Source organism: Schistosoma mansoni, chromosome 1 (assembly GCF_000237925.1).
Source record: "Schistosoma mansoni strain Puerto Rico chromosome 1, complete genome".
NCBI lineage: Eukaryota > Metazoa > Platyhelminthes > Trematoda > Strigeidida > Schistosomatidae > Schistosoma > Schistosoma mansoni.
The window spans coordinates 44,885,937-44,906,354 of NC_031495.1; the positions used below are offsets into that span (position 1 = coordinate 44,885,937).

The 20,418-nt window shown below is 35.1% G+C and overlaps 1 protein-coding gene across 1 annotated transcript; it reads right to left on the minus strand.

Moving 5' to 3' along the window:
- Positions 1 to 710: 710 nt before the first annotated feature.
- Smp_168930 (putative golgin-84) lies at positions 711 to 19,897 on the minus strand (the record flags this gene model as incomplete). Its single annotated transcript, XM_018794561.1, has 8 exons — positions 711 to 1,103; positions 3,045 to 3,188; positions 4,954 to 5,247; positions 5,960 to 6,226; positions 8,642 to 8,794; positions 13,466 to 13,678; positions 16,461 to 16,926; positions 19,524 to 19,897. 8 exons carry the CDS (start codon positions 19,895 to 19,897, stop codon positions 816 to 818), a joined length of 2,199 nt encoding a protein of 732 aa, XP_018648962.1. The 3' UTR covers positions 711 to 815.
- Between the last annotated feature and the right edge of the window lie 521 nt (positions 19,898 to 20,418).

A 20,418-nucleotide genomic window follows, 5' to 3' on the forward strand; every position in this document is an offset into this window, starting at 1 on the left:
CTAAGGATCAGAGTGATATATATATATATATAGCGCGTAGTACATCGTGTATCAGTATAAGATTATGGACACCACCCGTCACAACACTCAGACGTTGACGATCCACCAATACAAGCCCGAACTCTGTGTGCAAAGCAATACATCCAAACTCTCATCCTTTATTGGTCCTAATTCATTCTCCAGTATGTTCTGGTCTTGTGCTTGTTTTTATTATTACTTTGTACTTTCTAAATCGTAGTCAGTTATAATTATCCTTTAACGAGTTGTAATGATTATAGTTCAATGACTATTATGACCTGTATTCCTTTCTATTCCTTCCTCAGATATGTTAAATGGACAAAAATCTCTCATATATTACTGATCCATAAAGGATTTCTAAGCTATTATTCCTCGGTAACTCGCTGATCATTAGCCAAATGTTTTTTGATATTTGATAACTCGGATGATGTAATCACTTCTATCTTTCTATAGACATGTCAAACAACTAAAAATACGAATTTGGAACTTCAATAAATGCTTTTGTTAAAAAGAAAATTTCATTCGCTGATTTTCTAAAAGTTTTATTCAAAAAAGGGAATAATTATTTAATCTCTTAATGAATAAAAGAACTAAACACACTTCATACCACAAAATATACTACTTATTTATCTTTCATTTCAGTAGTACACAAAGTTAGACACACTGAGTTAAAAAAAAAAGAAGAAATAAACAAATTACATCACAGGAAGAGAAAAAAAGGTGAAGACACAAAAAGAAAGAAACCATTATAATGTATGTATGTGTGTGAGAGAGTAAAAGACAGTTTTTTTCCCAATTCATGGTTTATCTAAAACAAGAGGAAGTTGATTACCTTCAATAGGAGGATTTTCTATAGCCAATTTACTACTACTACTACTACCACTGCCATCAATTGTAACAGTTTTCTTATTCATGTTATCCATTGGAATGAAAAACTTAATAATTATTGATAAATGAAGAATTATTAAATAAATGATCGTAGCTAAACGAATAACTGGAAATCGACGAAATATATTAACTATCTTTATACCAAAATGATCTATTCGATAAGCTAATGGCCTTAATCGTTTAGGAATTGGGGTATCCTATATGAAATAAAATAATCAAAATGAGTCTATTAAACATTAATAAATAAAGTTTATTGTAATGAATGGAATATAATAATAATAATAGAGACAATGGGAAAATCAATGTGTTTACGAGTCAATATTGAAAACACTCAAGTAAAATATAAAGCTGAGCAACTCACAGTTTCTTGACTGTCATTTATGAAGAGAGATAAAAGACGCTTAGAGAAAAATTAATGGGTTAAAGGATGACTTAGCATACCTACCTCCGTTTTAGATGTTTCTTTAAATTTTGTCTTATTCTTACAATTACCAATGATAAAACAAGTGTAAAATGTTCTAAAGACTAACTTCAGATCAGTTATTAGGTGTAGGAAGGATTTGAAAGTGACCAACTTGATCTCGTGTGCTGTTACGGGTATGAGGGCTAATATCACTTCCCGGTTGCCCACACCGTGGAAGGGTATTTCTTGAGGGACCTGAAAAAGAAGTTGGATTAGTGTTGGTCTTAACGACCTGAGAGCGTGACCGCAGTGCCCAAGGGACAACTGCTTGAGGTCGGTCACACACGACCTTTTTGTGGGTAGTTTTTGTGTTAGCTCTGTTCTTCAAAGGACCTTACCGCCGGAGACGGAAATCCGTGGAATAAGGAGAGGTATGCATTTTTAGGGTCGACCTTTACTAACCCCACCCCTCCTTGTGGGAAGACAGCATCTCTGTTATGCTGATTGTCTGAAGGAAACACCTTACTGCCGTCACACCTCTGTACAGTCACCAGTACGACTTCACCTTCGGACCTTGGGATTACTGCTTTTAGTCTCACCGCTCTTCAACCGACCTGCCTGGCATGGTAGGACCTTGAGGAACGATTGTTCCAGTCAGCATAGCTCGATTGGTTCATCACGATAGGCAAACCCGACCACTACGTCAAGGTAGCAGCAACGGTCGGGAAATCAATGGATTCTTTAGGATTATATGTAACGTTCTCCGCTGAATAGACGAGATTTTATTCGGTAGTAGTTTCTTTTCAGCTTTTATTGCTGAAAATGTACATCCGAAAAAATTGTCTTCATTACTTATAACTTGGTTTAAATAAATTTACACCAGTTCTTAATCATTTTTCACAAGCAATCCTGTTATATCCTAGTGAAGATTAAAGTACGGGTAACTTCCGAGACCCATTAGTGGAACATTATTCTATATATATTGTTATTGTATAACTATTCAGTGATTATATATATATATTCATCTTAATATAAGCTTCATTTCGACCTATAGATTATTATCATACGATTTACTGTTCCTAAATTATATTCACTTCATTGATTACTGTCTCCCACGTTCACAACCACATTTTGACTTGATCTTGTACAAATGTTATTTCCTATTTTATGATGCATTGTGATCTGTTTGGTTGGTATATGAACCAATTATGCTTGAAATAAATTACCCACATAATGAAGCTGTTATCGGTGTTCTAGACTCGACTGGACGGGCTAGGTGGGTAAAAAACCAATAAGGACGCTAGGCTGCACATACCGGTCGAATGTCATTGATTTGGAACAGTGCTAAGATTGGATAAGTCGTATTTCGACTGGTGGATAAATCACGTGATCAAAAGCCGGGCTTAAATTCACAACAAATCCATAAAGAAGTAGAAAGTCTAGAACATTTTACTCAATCAGTTTAGTGATTAAAACGTTCAACTTTTGGCTATTAAGTTTTAGGTTTCTAACTCTCAACGCTTATTTCAGTTTGTGCAAATGAATAGGATCATTGTTGACCTTAAAAAAATTAGTGTGATTAAAATCATAAGAAAAAATCTTGACCTAATGAAACAAACTATTCTCTTTCTAACACCCAAACAAATAAACAGAAAAGCTATTGTTCAATCAGAATTAACAATTAAGTTTTAAAAAAAGAAATAAATATCAATCTATCAACAATAAATTAACTTACATGTAGGTTCAGTTTCGTACATCCATAAACTCCAACAGATGATTGATAAGATCTACCATATCCCAAAATCAATTGAGTATCAGTATTATTAGGCAAAGCAGAAATAAGTGATTCATTATCACTTAATACACGATCAAGTCGAATCTAATAACCATAGGAGAAAATACAAGATTGAAGAATTGGTCAAGATAATAAAAAGAAAACGGGTTTGGGAGGGGGAGGAAAGGTGACATTATTCAAAAATGGCTTAAGAAGAATTAATTGGATTAAATGTACTAAATATGGATATTAGGAGAGAGAGTATGGAATTCACAAATAATAATAAAATAGTGATATAACTCATTTATTACCTATGGGTAATAATATACACAAATTGAGTTGACACTAATTTCTATGGTGATAGTGTCACTAGTCGATAATATTAAAACTTCTAGGTGCTTTTTATCACGATCTGAATTTAGATAATTTCTAAAAATTAAAAACTGGACGGTTGTTTATGTACTAGAATAAAAATACTCCTTGACAATGTGTATCTAAAACCTCTCCAATTAACGAAACAAGTAACTCAGAAGAACAGTGCTTATAGCATTCCGGATAACAATAACTTAAATCTCAAGTTCGAAACTCACTTCACTTAATTCAGTTTAGATAGATGGTTAGCTTCAACTACTCTTTAAAAAAACAGTGTGGCTGAAAGTCAAGTACACTAACATGTGCTTAATAACTGGATTATATTAGTATTGTGGTGTGTGTGTGTGTGTGTGTTAGTTATATCCACATAAGTAGTATATAAAGATGGTCGGGCATTGAATTTATTTCAGAGAAGACCGATCACGAAAGAACGGAAACGAAACGCAATGGGTATGAAAATGCATGAACAATAATAATCAATGACGATGGACTGATCTTTGCAGAAGGAGCGGTCAAGATTAAGACAATGGACTGATAATTTGCAAATTAACTATTTACTATATGGTTCTCATATTTTACTGAGATATTCTGTAATTTTGTGCCTAAATACATTCGATTGTCCCCACTCGTGTTCTTGTTCACTAAAGTATCATCAACCAGGTGCTCAAACTGAAAGATAGATGAAGCGGTGTTTGACCCTGAAATTCCTGGTTGAAAGTGGACTACTACATTGATTATTCGAAACTGAACATGATTATTCTTAGTACAATTAAACCCAATCAACGGAGTAGTTCAGTCATCAAGCTTTCATTGTCTATCCACACATTATCACCATAATATCAAGATAGGACTGAGTTTAGTGGTGCCGATTGATATGACTCCATTTACATCGAATGATGATTGATGTCGAAATATACATGCTGCCAACCCTCGCGTGTAATGATCGACTTAAATCGAGTTAGTCATTAACGAGATTAGAATAAGTCAAACACGAGAATGGATTTCGAACATGTATATTTCATACAAACGTTGGTCGGAACAGAAAATCAGGGGAAACGAAACAAACAGCAGAAGACATGTGAGCCAATTGGATGTAATCAAGCGTGACTCAATATTTATAGTCAGACAAAAATAAGTTACAGACATGTGATGAATAGGGTAAGCGATACATACACACACAATCATATAATAATAAGCGAATAAGTGACGGGATCGAAATATGGCTTGAGGAGAATGAATAAATTAGTCTGTCCAGAAGTTAGAGTAGCCTATGTGGGCTTGACATAATACCATCCACTAAATGAGCTATTTGAATTTCTCCACTTACTGCTAACAATTTTTCTGTCGCCCCCTGATTTTGACTGTTGGTTGGTGTTGTTACTCAATTCGCTACAGTCTGGAGACCACCCAGATCAGAGAATACAATTTCACTAAAACTGCCCATCTGAACTACAAATCTCCTAAACCACATCAAGAAATCTTAATTCCTATAACTCACCTTTAAAGCATGATTTTGCGCCAAAACCGAATCCAGTGCATCTTGTTTCGATAAAAGATTATCGGTTAATTGTCTAATACGTGATTCTAATGTTATTATATTTTCTGGATCAATTCGTGAAGGAGGTGTATTCCGTACAGATTCATTCGATGCTATTTGTCTAAGTCGAGCTAATTCTGACTCAGTTGACATTAGTTTATTGTGTAGGTCAGCTTTTTGACGACTGAAAGTCTCTTCCAATTCACGTATAGATTGTCTTGTATGCGCCAATTCTGTATCAGCTTCTTCTCGAAGCTTTGAGTTTTTGTTTTTTTCGTTTTAAATAAAAACATGTGACAGTTAAATGAGAAAAAAATAATCAGAAATCTGCAAAACGAAAATAATCAATTAATTTCTTAACATAAGGATTTATACTTAAATATAACAGGATAAGCTGTACCCCTTTAGACATTCAACAACATTTATTCAACACTAAAAACAAACATCGACTACCAATGTTCGATAATGCCATCTTACTTATTTTCGTAACACAAACTTGCATCAGTTGGGAAATCACTGAAAGCTATAGAATGGTGGACAACTTTGAAGTCATATATCGTGTTCAGTGATGGATACCTATCAAAACACGCGAAATAGGGCTCAGGACCTTCAGTACGGTCTGGCAAGCAGGATACGGGTAGAACTATGCTGTACTGATGAATAAATCAGATTTGGGTCTAACCTACAAGGTAGTGGAGCAACGTAAAGAGATGTAGTCGCATGCTACCCGGTGACCAACGATCGGTTCACACGCAGTATGTTCCTTCAGGATCCTGGAGCCCATGTGCACCATTGGTTCGGAATCAGAGTTTTCCAACTCCCCTAGGTCGACCCTCCATGTTCACAAAAATGACGATACCTGAGCAGAATACTAAAACTATTGAGAATTGAATAAAAATTCAGCGTCCCTGAAAACAAATAAAATAAATTAAATATAATGAGAAGGGGTTAAATATAGTTAACTAACTTGCTTTTCACGCTCTGCCTGTTGTTCACACAATTCAATATTACGTCGTAATGAATCTTTCTCAGCTTGCATTTGTAATTCCAATTCTTGCATTGCCATTTCTCTATGTTCAACTTCTAGATGCCATCGAGTAGCTTCTTCACGTAATAAATCACATTCTGCACGTATAGAAATGATTAATTCATTTTCTGGATTATCTTCACTATTGACAACTGTAGTTTGTAATTGATCCAAATTTACATCTTGACCACGTAATGATGAAATCACCTGTCAATATAACACCCAGTGAAGAATATAAAGTTATAATTTCACGGAGAAAAATGTGTACAAACCACAGAAGTCAATAGTTCAAGATTCTTTCATGAATAGAAAACAAACGTCTCTCTCAGTAAAACATCCAAATGAGTTAAGATACTGTTAATTCACATTCAAATTGACATAGTGAAGTGAGAACAAACCTCACAATAATTCAACAATGGCCAAATACGCTAATTTACTAAACATTCCTGAAATGTATGTTCCATATCTGTAGAGCACTGTTAAAATGTAAATCAACCTAGAGGGGAAATGTAATGAGTTTCTTACCTTCTGGACCCTTACTTCAATTCATTTAACCTGTCCAGACTAACCTTTTCACTAATCTAAAGAAATGATTTCGTGTTAATTCAGCCCTACTAAACAAGTAATATGAGTTAGCCCATTTGTGATAGACTCTACCTGTCTATTAGAGAATCATTCTGCAAAGTATTATCAGAGACACATATTTATTGAGGCATGACTTAAAAGCAGTAAGTGTATACAGAAATATGTGCTCATAGAATGATGAGAAAAGATATATTAAACAGAAAAAAATGTCTGGATGAAAAACATTGCAATTCAAGACGCACTGTTTGCTTGAAAGTCATCTACATCGAGTAAAAAATGATGGCCTTACAAAAGTGCAAATATTTATTCCAATACCATCGGTTTATGTGTTTTTAGCATATAAATTATAGAAGGGGTTTTGTGGAGATTTAGTATTTATCATAGTTGAAAGCGTGAGTCAATTGAAGCTAGACCACCATGGAAAACCTGGAAACACTGGACGGCCGTTTCGTCCTATTATGAGACTCCTCAGCAGTGCGAATCCACGAACCCGCTCTCGCGAGCGAGATTCGAACCCAGGACCTACCAGTCTCGAGCCGAAGCCCTTAACCGATAGCCCACTGAGCTGGCATCCAACGGTGTTAATGTCTAATTTCAACTGATCCACGAAGTTGTCCTGGATTCCACTGCTAGCCACTATCCATCTTTGCTTATCATGCTTGTGAATCAAGGCTATATCGAAGCAATACGCACAGTATGCACATATGCCAATTAGAGACTGACCAGTTGCAGTCCTAAAAAAACATCAATGGGAAGATTCAGACAAACAATACTAAATAAAATTAAGAATTGGAATTGTTCAAACGTTCGATTATTTATAGATTAAATAGTATATGAATATTCTAGAAGAGTAGGAAAACAAAATTTTGTCTTCTTGAAACAGTAGATTATGTAATACAGACTATTTGAGTAAAGCTCAAGAATAAGAATTGAGATACGAGAATTTTGATTAAAGTTTGTAGAGAAATATGAAAAAAAAACAATGTCTTACGTAATAATCCCTCAAAAATAAAGTCATCAGGGTAAAATAAAATTTATAACTGTTTCATTTTAGATAGATAAATTCGGCTTAAATCTTTCTATTGCAACAGCTTCGACAAAGCGTAACAGTTTACAATTCCTTCGTTTGCTGATTATTTTGGAATATTTCGCAATTTCAAAAACATGCTCAATATAAAGAAAATGACGAATAATTGCACTGTTGAAAACCTGTCCGTTTAGTCTCAACTTTTGTGGAATATGTTCAAAGACGAGGACATAAACCTTTCTGTTCTACTGATATATGTGCTTTGGCACGTATATGTGAACTGGCAAACACAATTAGTGGCAACATGAGGTAGGTATTATTCCACATTTGATTGTTGCAATAAGTATTTGGTCTGGAATAAAGATACCCAATTGGTCGCTGAATAGGTCCTCATTAGTATTGCCTTTGATTTATAATCGATTCTTCCAATTATATTTCATCAACTTTGAAGCCAAGTTTTAAGAAAATAGGCTTTCTTTTAACTGTAGGATAATCCATTTCAATTTTTCTAGTCGTTCAGAACTTATGAATTTTTGCGGATAACCGTTTTCATGCAATTCTATCCTCAGAGAATAATCTGCGTACACAATTGCATAACATTCTATCTAAAACTCTCTTGTAACTTATCGCACAGAAGCTATGGAAGTTCAATTGCAGCCCACTCCAGATGGCCTTTCGACAAATATATCTTTCTAACCTGCCATTTGAATGACGTTTAATACCAAGATCTAGAAAATGAAATATACTATCATGTTCACTTTCCATTTTAAATCTAATGTTGGGGTATGCTTTGTTGAAAAGGTCCAGTAAACGAGAAGCATGTTGAGAATCATCACATACAACAAATATATCATCCACATACCTAACGATACATTACATCTAGTCCGTCAGTCACACAATCGTAGCGTAGAACCACGTAGGCATATATATATATATATACCGGTTCAAGCGTTACATACTCATTAAACTATTCACAAATGTGTTTATCAGTTAAAATTTTTGAGTCTTACTCGTTCTTTCATTGCTAAAATATGATTGGCTTTCTCTTTGTATTGTGTTAATTCACGTGTTAATCGAATATTGTCATTTTGAGTTAGTTCAATTCGTTTATCTGCAATTAAACTCTGTTGACGAGATTCATACAGACTAGCTTCCAAAGTATTCTACAAGAAAATGAAAATATTGAATGGACGAAGTAGTTATTAAGACTAGTAAAGATAATAGATATGCTACTACTGATAGATTGCATAGTAGTTACCGACAACATTTCATCTAGTTATGAGTGTGTTTCTTCAATTATATCTATTAAATTTACAATATGATTATCAGGTTAAGTGATTTAACATTATCATCCACGTTCATATTGATATTCAATTGCGAAAATATCAGAGATTAGACTGATAAATATATCTTTAAAAAATTTCAATTATAAGATGAAGATTTGATTAAAGAAACAACTAGAGAAGCAGTTAATCAACCAAAAAAGTGATATACAAATCCAGGTAGCCCGCTATGATATCTGAATAGCTGTCGAAACAGCAGGAAATCTGTCGGGAGCTTAAACCAAAAGGTTAGGAGACACCAATAGATTCCTGTGCATCTAAAGAATTAACACGTATTTGGAAATTCAACACGTCTGGCTCTGTACACGAAAAGAGGCGAAGGCAACTTGAACGTAAACTGACGGAAAGCAAACGCACCGCTCATGAGCAGTAGTGGAGAGACAAGGTAAAAAAAAATAAGGAAACGGCAGAGGCGAAAAAAAAACTAAAAAATACACTTAAACCTGTAAGTGTATCTTATTTCACAAGTAAGATTGTACGAACTTTAAATGTTTAGTCGCTTTTCTTACTGAATCCACTAAATAGACTTCCCTAACTGGTGTAGCTTTAAACTAACACCTCTGGCAACAGTAACTAGTAATATATAACTAAAACAGTACATCATAAAATAACCTGGCACAAGTTTTATGATAGATCTGACTGACCTAACGTAATAATTATTGCTTTCTGTTTCCATTTAGTTTTCTTCCAGTTATAGATGGTTATGATCAATTCATTATAGGACAAGAAATGACCTTAAATGCACCATTCATACACCAACAACATGCCACTTAAAAATAATTGAAAGTTCTCGGCCAATGACTTTGATTGCTGCAAAACATGTGAAAAGTGTACTACATAAACAATCTTTGAAATACAACACTTAAAACAAACTAATATCATACATCTGTTCTCTATACTTAATAATACTATTATATCAGGCTGATCATGTCTATGAACCGACATGGATTCTGTAATTCTTTCAAAAACATATATCTCATCAATATTATTACTGCTGAAAAAGAAGCCACAATTCAATTTCAAGAACAATGATGAGGTGAAAAAAAAGAATATATTTTGAGATACAGTTCGAATGGCCTTCAGCTAACCTTCAGTAAAACAGATATATTCAAACAACCGAACGTAGTTATTCAATCCTTAAAGAAGATAGAAGAGACAGGAAGAATAAAAACTGATAAGGAGCAGGGGTTCCTGATCAATTAACCCCTGACATCTCTGACGATACTCGTTCACTCTCAGTTATCACATCAACTCAAATATTCGCAAAAATAACTACTACAACTCCACATAATACCATATGACTAGTCTCCATTGCTCATCATTATAACCCACAACGGAACACAAATCCTATTGTGGTAACCACAGACACTCCACTTCCTTAGTCCACAGTTTCTCTTTCAGTGTCTATCATTCAGAGGAGTAGGAGAAAACTACATCAATCTTGTACAGGTCCTCCACTCAAACATTACTCGTCGAATCACAGCTTATGGAGAACTGACATCACAATCACCAGCCTTAAATCCTGCACGTCAAGCTTGTCACCTTTCCTCATTTTCACCTAACTTTGTCACAGACATTCCTCCCGACATGACGCTCTCATCGTCTCACCACTTTACACAAATCGATCTTCCACCAGGAGACTCAATTCTTCACTTCAAATACACGGGTGATTTAGTCCTGTTTGGTGAAGTCGCTGACCAAATCCATACACTTCCAACAAACTCAACCAAAAATCAAATCTCGTTTATCATGAGTTTCTCTCTTTCCCTCTCTCCTAATTAAAATCTTGCTTCACCAATGGCCTGTTCAAACGCCTCTACTAACAATACGGAGTCTAGTTGAGTGCGCAGACCATCTCACTTATATTGGGAGTACCACCAGTCGTGATCGTTTGGTGTATGAAAAACTCTCAACACTAATTCGCAAAGTCCGGTCGACTTTTGCCAACTTGAGTCACCCTCACCATAAGTGAGATATTCACCCACCCCCCAACAAAACGACAAGTACACTGAACACCAGTTCGCTCCCTTCTATTTTATTAACGGAAAACATCCCGCTGAACAAGTGACGATCTTCTTACACTACGAGCATTTGATCATAAGTGTCTTCGAAGCATCACTCGTGTATTCTGAGATCACCTAGTGGGCAATACTGAAGTTACACCCACGGTACTAGGTAAAAATGAAAAATCGATTAATCACATACTGAATCTTTATCGAACAACACGGTCACCACATGCATTACATATCTCCATCCACCGACCGCCTCGACCACACATCTTCGCTGGTCTACAAGTTGGTTGGGAGAAAGATAAGGGGGACCAAGCCAAACCGTGGCATAACTCCATCAAGCCACTGACTGTCCGATTAAGTCATATATGTAGGCACAGACTACCTGGTTCGCGTCTGTGTGATCCTCGTAACCAATAATTGGAGATTCTGGGTGACATGGATCACAATCGTTCACAATGTCGTAGGTCCATCTACTCTTTGCCTTCACAAAATACCTTAGTTTCTAATTCCTTATAATCTTTTTAATCAGCGAACTCGTATTTTCCTCTCGAATAGTATCAATATTCAATCATTTCTATTATCACAAATAATGTTACTACCTTTATTAGTCTGGAAACTCTTTTGACAATTTCATTTCAGTGTGTTCATGGGTATGGGAACTTCAACCGACGTACATATGTGCCAAGTTCTACCCTGAGTATGATTGACGGATTAATAGATATGTACTAACCAGTGAGGACGAAAATGGTGAAAAGCATACCAACTACCCTATTAGCGAATAACTCGATGACTAGAGTGCTGAAGATTACCTCATTCGCGATTTTTTAAGTTGCAACTCTTTATGCATGATGTAACTTTGTTGTGTGAATTGAGACGTCTTAGCATTTCGTATATCCACAATAGCACGTCCCAAGATAATTATTTAACCGATATGCAGTTAACTTTACAACTCCGTAAATTAATATGTCACAGAATATCACTTCCAACCATTTAACTATTTCTCTACATGGACTTCTAATGGGAACCAACTAGTTGAAACATGTTATCATCCGTATTCCACAGACACGTCCAAATCCATCGAATAGGTGTATAGTAAGATATCATACACATACAACAATTAGTAACAGGGTTTATTTTTCCACGTTATGACTATACAATCAAATTTACATAGTTTTGTGATAAAATAGTGTTTAATATGAAAGGCACACAAAAGATAAATATGAGTGTAAATCACCAAGATCAATGTAGTAGGATAATGGTCTACGTCAATCATTAAGGCAGCTATAACCAAGGACGAGGCACATACATGCATCGGTCCAAGTTGTCACATCTCATTAGCACAGCAAGATGACCACCAAATTTATATAAGCAGTTATTTCATTGGTAGTAATATGTAAAACAGATTGCATATAAGGATATGGTACAGGAAGAAAGAATTAGTTCGTAGGAACAAAGATATAAAGCAATTTTGATCTCACCGTTTAAGGGAAGATAAAGAGTGTATACACCTATGCCATTGCGATCAATTCTGAGCCATGCCACCCAGAGTCTCCAACCATTGGTTACGACACTAGCGCGGACTCCAACCAAGTAGTCTGCATCTACCGACATGGCTCAGACAAGCAGTTATTAACTTCAAACACTGATGCCACGTTTTGGTTTGGCCGCCCTAACCTTCTTCCAACCATACCCAACATTAGTCAACATTGCGCGTCGTGGTAATCGGTGTTCAGGCATATGTAACACGTGGCCCGACCATCTCAGTCCATGTAGATTCACAACCTCATCAAATGATTTACCATTGTTCCCTAATGTTTGGGAATGGTGCGTAGTTGTAAAGTATCTGAAGTCCAGTTGAACTGCTCCTTAAGGTGTTCCACCCATCGTTCTAAACATCTGGTCTGAGAGCAGATAAGGGTTTCGTCTTTTCCCGAGATTGTCTCGCTTATATTTGACTTTTTAATTCCAGCTTCTTTCACTAGTCTGAAGAGCTGTTTGGTGTTACGTACAGCCGCTTACCTTTCAGTCTCTTTTTTTTTCGTTGCCCATCACTGCTCACAGTCGTTCCTTAGACTTTTGGTTAACTTAAATCTGATTTGTTTTCGCTCTTCATCGTGTTCAAAGCTTTGGTGTTTCGCGTTATTTGACACTTGTCAGAAAAGCGTAAGTGCAATTTTAAGGGAACCGATGCTTCCCGCTGGATTTGAGTCTGTATCACTCAGTATCACAGTGTGAGACGCTACTAATAAGCTGTTTAACCCGCGACTGACCTCCCGTATGACCGAGATATTTACAACTGGTTGATCAGTCAGTATTAATTAGTGTCTTGTTTGTCTAATCCTTTAATTGAACTACTTTATAATAGACATATTTCTAAAAGCTTAACTAGCATTATCAACGAGAGGAAGTTAAATGGACATACACTTCACCCACTCATACAGCTAATTGATTGAGATATACAAAACCAAAAGATACTTACAATTGTCAGCTTATTTTTCTCCAATTGAGATTGTACATATTTCAAATCATTTTGTACGGTTGACAATTCTGTTTCGGTTTGTCTCAATTTAGCTTCTAACAATTCAACGTTGTTGGTACTTGATGTTTTAGATAATTCAGATTCTTTAATTTTTATTTGAAGTTCACGAACACGTTGATCAGAATCTTTCAGTTGATTGTTCAAACGATCAGCCTAACATGACACAGAAACTGAATCAGTAAACTTTATAGTAAAAATGCAGTATAGGGATGAGCTAATACTATCAACACTTTTCCTAAACCTTTAATACTGGAACGATAACCTTAACCCGGTGACATTATACTTAATGGACGAATTTATTAGATTTAAGATAGGGGCTCTTCGATTTTTGTGCGAAATTTATTCATTTACATGAATAAATAACACTTTTGTATTAAAGTTGATATCAGCTCATGATGAAAACTCTGACCTTGAACCCCCTGATCGTAAACTTAGATAACCAATCCTAACTAAGAACAATGTAGAGACTTTTAGGGATCTATTTCGGTTCTTATTACCATTTCAGAAGACAGATAATCTATATCCATATGCCCGAATCTATGTATTGGTGTTTTATTGATCTAAAAGCAGAGTAACTTGTAAAAGACCCTAATAAATAAACTCATTATGTAGATTATGTTTCGCTTCGTTATACTTTTGTCTTTTTCCTAAAAACTATCCCCTTACTAACGTTATCTTCTGATTGGCTAGGAACTGGCTAAAAACTCGTCGCGGTTGTATTACCTCATCCCCAAACTATACTATATACTTATTCATCAGCTGCCATACCTTTAGTTTCAAACCAATAACTTGTAGATATGATAAGTGTACTGATAAAAAGCATTTATACTGATCAATGGTTTAATCAAATGACTTATGATTAATATTTTGCTTAGACCTTATTTCACATGTAATGATTTATATAGAATGGCATTGGAAACCAGAAAGCACTGGCCAGTTGCTTCGTCCTAATATGAAACTCCTCAGAAGTGAACACCAACGACGTCTTCCGTGAACATTGAGAAAACCTTCAGGTTTATAGATAGGTGTTCAATCATTAAATTATCGAGTGGAAAACCTGGGATTTACATTCGCGATATAGTGTGACGATCATTCCATCGTATCGGTGACAACCATCTCAAAAGTGGGATAGCTGAATCATGACCTCCTGCTAGAACTTCGGGGACTCATCTTGAAGTAAACTTGGTCGCTGTGAGATCTAGAGATCCCAATTTCGGTCCTTGGTAGACTCTAATGAAGAGGCAAAAGATATGTTTAGTACTCCCTAGTTTTAGGTGGTAAACTAAATGAGATCAATCCATGAAAAATACTACCTAAAAATTAGGCTAATCTTAACAGAACAGCTTGATATAAAGTAGTGTAATTAAAATAAGTTGAGTTCGACCGTTACATTTGAAGTCCTTTCATCGTAAACTGATATTAATAAGAGAATCACCGAGATTCATGGTGACAAGAAGTAAACTACAGTAAAATTATTAGTTAACCGGATATAATAATCATTCGGTTTAACGTTAACTTATATTCTAATATTTTCGGTATGTTAACCTACAGCATTATGACAATATTTGTTATGCATTCATTCAGTTTGGAAGCGATTCGGTACAAAATTCGTTTTAACTTATAATTATCTATATGTAATCAGTATAACAGTAAAGGAGACCCGGATAAAGAGAGTGGTATCTTTTCAACTAAACATATTGTTCGCAGTCACAAATGACCAACGTCTTCCCCTTATCTTTTTAATAGTTGGTGGTATCACTGTCCACACACAGATCAAATGACTTGTGTGTCCATATGTATTCGGTACCCCTTTGTACCAATATTTATGTGTTCAAATAAATAAGTAAATAAAGTTGGTGGCTGCTTCAAGAGTTTTGCAGAAATAGTGTTGATAATCAAGTGTGTTGCGTTCACCCACTGCTGTCACCCTTGCGTTGATATTTCCGAATTGTGTAGTGAAGAGCAGGTTATAACAGTGGTGACGGAGTTAATTTGCAAATTTTGGTTCAATTGATACCTAGTTCAAGTGAAAACGAATATTCTCCTGACTCAGAATATAATAGGTGGAACATTCCATCAATGTTTCGGCTTCATTTTTTATGTTCGTTAGCAGAGTACCGAGATAACTACTGAAAAATCAAATCTTACAATCAACAAGATACTATTTAGGCCACTAAGTCAGAATATAACTATACACATTTTTAGTAGCACACAAAGTTAAATGAACATACTACAGTCAGTCAATTAGATATAACGAAGGATTTGATACAAATGTCCATCGACCTTCATTGTCACACAAAATCACCAACCACATAATGAGATTTACAAAATCAATAAGTAAAGGGTTTGAAATAATTGTAGCAACAATAATAATACACTGCATATGATATTACTAAATTACTGAAATTAGAAACGTTCCAGAAGCACGGAAGAAAGGTATAACTATTCATACTTACTAGTCTATTACATAGTAAAATGTAAAGTAATTGAACAAACAAACACACACAAAGCCACATTTAACTACAAAAAGTCTGATAAATATAAAATCTGTGAAAGTTATCTTTGAAACTAGTGACTACAAAAAGAACATACAAGACGGCTGACTACCAAAATCTGAACAATTGGTTCAACCGTGACCAGTCTATTATCAAAGTTAGGAACTTGCCAGTATCACATCAGTAGCCGACAAAACTATGGAATTACCTATCAGTACAAAAACAAAACGATCCATTCAGAGTTCAATCCAACCTGATAAGCATAAAATCCAAGTTCACCTACGAACGATACTATTATCGTGTGAGAACACTAGTGACACTCTCTAGGAGGTCAAACAAAAGTACGTGGAGTGTGGCTCAACCGCATAACTGAATACTTTAAAAAGTAATCCTCATTATCCCCAGTCATAAAAATACTTCAAGGAACAGCACTCGCTCACCTGACCAGTAAGTTGTTTAATTTCTTCTGAAGCTTTATGATTACGCCGCAATAATCCAGACACTTCTTGACTTAAAGATGAAACTTCACTACGAAGAAGTTTATTCTCCAGTTGAAGATCACTGATAATCGAGGAATGTGTATTTTTCGACTGCTTACAAGAATCTTCACTTAGAACCTCTGGTTTATGAACAGCTGTTACAGTGAAACTCTCCTCCCCTTTACTTGTTTTAATAGGTGTGCCAGAATGTTTAGTCGATAGAGATGTTTCATAACCACTACTCTGATCTTCTTCAATTTTATCGCTAGTAGATAGTAAAGAATCTCGTCTCACTACGTCTCGTTCCAATGGATTGGTGATTTGATCTGAGTTGACTGACTTAGTATTTAAAAAATCAAATAAATCTAAATCAGTCGATTGTTGAATCAAACTGTTTGATTTTGCTGAAGACTTCAAATCTTTGTTCCTGAAAATCATAAAAGAAAAACCCATTTAATATAATGTAAGTTATTCATCAAGTATAGATTTATATGTACGCAGGCTTCAATTGTAGTGTTTGTATGAGAGTAAGACATACAAATCGGTTGCTCAAAACTGAAGTAGATAGAGAGGTAATCGAATCTGCAACTCACCAAGCCACTGATTTGGAGAACCTCTAGATTTCCCACATATTAGTTAAATAAAAAAAGGGTGTAATACATGAAACTTAATCCGAAACCCGATTTGGATTTGGTTCGAATTAATAAGCTTAGAAATAATAATCAATATCATTAAACATCGGTAGTAGGTTACAAATAAGCTAGTAAAAGGCCAAATTTAACCATGGTACTACTTCATAGAGCTAATGACTGTTGAATTGAGCTATGTAGGCAAGTGTAGACTAAATGGTTGGGGTTTGAACGATTATCAATACTAATGGTTGGAGACTGAGCGATGGGACTCACAATCGATCACGCTGATATTCACTCTTTGTCTTTCCTTAAACCTCAAGTTTCAAAATTGTTATACTTTTTCTATTTTACGAACTTATTCCATCTTTTAGAATCGTATTGTTGATATTTAATCGTTTCCACTACTACTGATATTGATACTACTTCTACCACTCTGGCATATGTACTGATAATTTTATCTTTATGTGCTGATATGGTGTGGAGAATTGCACCGATGGATATATGTACCAGGTTTTAGATTATTTATGAATGACTGATTGACTACTATCTATTCGACTTTTTAGCTGTGCATCATATTCAGATTTCCTTATCTTTTTATTCTAGAGTAGCAGCTTGAGTCGACACTGAGCTGGCCGGCATCCAACGGTGTTAATGTCTAACTTCAACTGATCCACGAAGTTGAGCAACCATTTCACCATTGTCTTCAGTGAGTTGATATCTCTACAACAGACTTGGTTGAACTCCACTGGTCACTGCTTTCCACTAGAACTCAAGGAAATATCTCTTGAAGTCAGTCACTAGTGAGCATATGATTATAGATCAGAAGAGGTTTTGTGGATATTTCAATATTTTTATAGTTGAAATCATGAGCCAATTGAAGCTAGACCACCGTCCAGTGCTTTCAGGTTTTCGATGGTGGTCTAGCTTCAATTGACTCATGATTTCAACTATGAAAATATTTTAAAACAGTTAAACAAATTTGAAGTGATCTTATTTGGTACGTAGTTATAAAAATGATACATAACTGACTTATTCAGAAATTATTTAATACTTTATTGAAACATTTTGAAAACATTATTCTTCAATTCTGTATTTTGATTGGTTAATATTTTAAGCCAATCATATCCATCCTGGTGAAAATATGAGTCATGAGAAAGTGAATTCACAGACACTCAGCTGATTAATTAATTAATCAATTAATCAATAATAACATTTGAGACTATATCTTTTTGTAAAAGATTAGTCGTATTCAGTGTACAAGTACTTTATCTGTTGGGAATGAATAAGAAAATCTAATTCTAGGGAATTAGATTACCATTAGACAAATCAACAGTGAGAAAGCAGTAGGTCCAGACAACACACTACCTGGAGCACTCAACTCAAACATCGAAGTAACTGCAAACATGCTTCACGTTCTATCCAGGAAGATTTGGGAGGAAGAACAAATGCCAGCAGACTGGAAAGAAGGATATCTCATCAAGATACCAAAGAAAGGAGATTGCAGCAAATGTGAAAACTACAGAAGCATCACAACACTGTCAGTACCAGGAAAGGTTTTCAAGTGTTGCTGAACCGGATGAACGATTCCGTAGACGCTCAGCCTTGAGATCAATAGACTGGATTCCATAAGGACCGGTCGTGTACAGACCAAATCTCGACACTACGGATTATCTTTTAACAATCAATCGGATGGAACTCGTCACTACACATCAATTCCCTTTACCAGGAGAAAAACGTTCGACAGTATGGATAGGAGAACATTATGGAGTACCTGAGAAAATCGCCAACATCATACGGACTTCTTACAACGAACTACACTGTAAAGTCGTGTATGAAGGACAACTAACAGATGTATTCCAAGTAAGGACTGTAGTCAGACAAGGCTGCCTACTCTTGTTATGTTTTGTTATCATTAATTTCACAGATAACAAGAAACATTTGTATTTACGTCCAATTTTAATTATGTAATTATTTGTAGTAATTAACTGATTATGAATATTTACTTTAGGTTTAATTTTAATGTTCCAAACATTATGCAACTAACTCATCATTACTTTGTTAAACTGACTCACCACCATCAACTTGGTATCGACTTATTACTCATTTATGAAGCATATATATTAGTGTAGAGCCTCGATGAAGAACTAATTGAAAAGTAATACTTCTTCGCTCAACTTGTCTTTCTAATGATAGTACTCGTGTGGAATGGAGTCCTCGGCTGCGATAAATTGTTCGAAAATTAGTTGCTTCATTAATCAATTCAATCCTCTACAGCTTCGACAAAAGAGGTCAATGGTAAGATCAAGCCAATCGAAAAACGGTAATACCGACTTGTTCACACAATAAACTGAAACTTATTACAACTTGATTTTATTATTTTCTAAATAATTACCTTGATATTTTGCTTTGAACAGAAGACGATGATGATAATTCTGATGAAATGTTGTCAATCAGAGTACGCTGATTATTGCTTTCTGATAATGATTGATAAAACCTAGTTGAAGCTGACGTTTCCAATGGTATTACTGTAACAGGCATATCATGTCTTGAATTTATCAACAACTCATTAGGTTGATTAGAATCTGTTAATGTGTGATATCTAAATGATGTCTCAATAGGATAAGTTCTATTATTGTCCACATTGTCACTGATATGTTCTTCAAGAAATTCCTGTTGATTAGTTGACCTGAAGACTTCTGCAGCTGAATTATCGAGCGTGTTTAAAAAATTCTCGGCTTTATTGGCTAAGTCACTTAACCATGACATTGATTACGCTAATGCAAAAAATATGATAACATTGAAGTAAATGTATAGGTAATCAATGAAAAATTGCATTAAATTATCATGAATTAGCAAACAAAACAAAAATGTTACCATACGACATAAAGAACAATAATTGATCGGATTCAATCAAATCAGCTTACTTCAAACAACGCTAAGGATAGGATTTCATACGGTTATCCGTAAACGATGTACACATACGTGGTAGCATTCCAAAAAAACTCATTTACATACGTCATAAAACCCAATCTCGTATCCACGATTTCTCAATATTACAAGTTGTAAACAGATGACCAGAACAAAACGAAATAAAATGAATTCATTTTGCTCTGCTCAAATATTTGTTCTTGTTCTCGTCAAAATCAGAAGGCAATCCTGTATGTGTGTGTGTGAAATCACTTTTGGACAGTTAATAGCAATATTCAGTTTCGACAGTCAACACAAGTCATCCGACTTTTAATGAAGTAGGGAAAAATGTAACTAATCTAGGGTGAGGTGACAAAGAC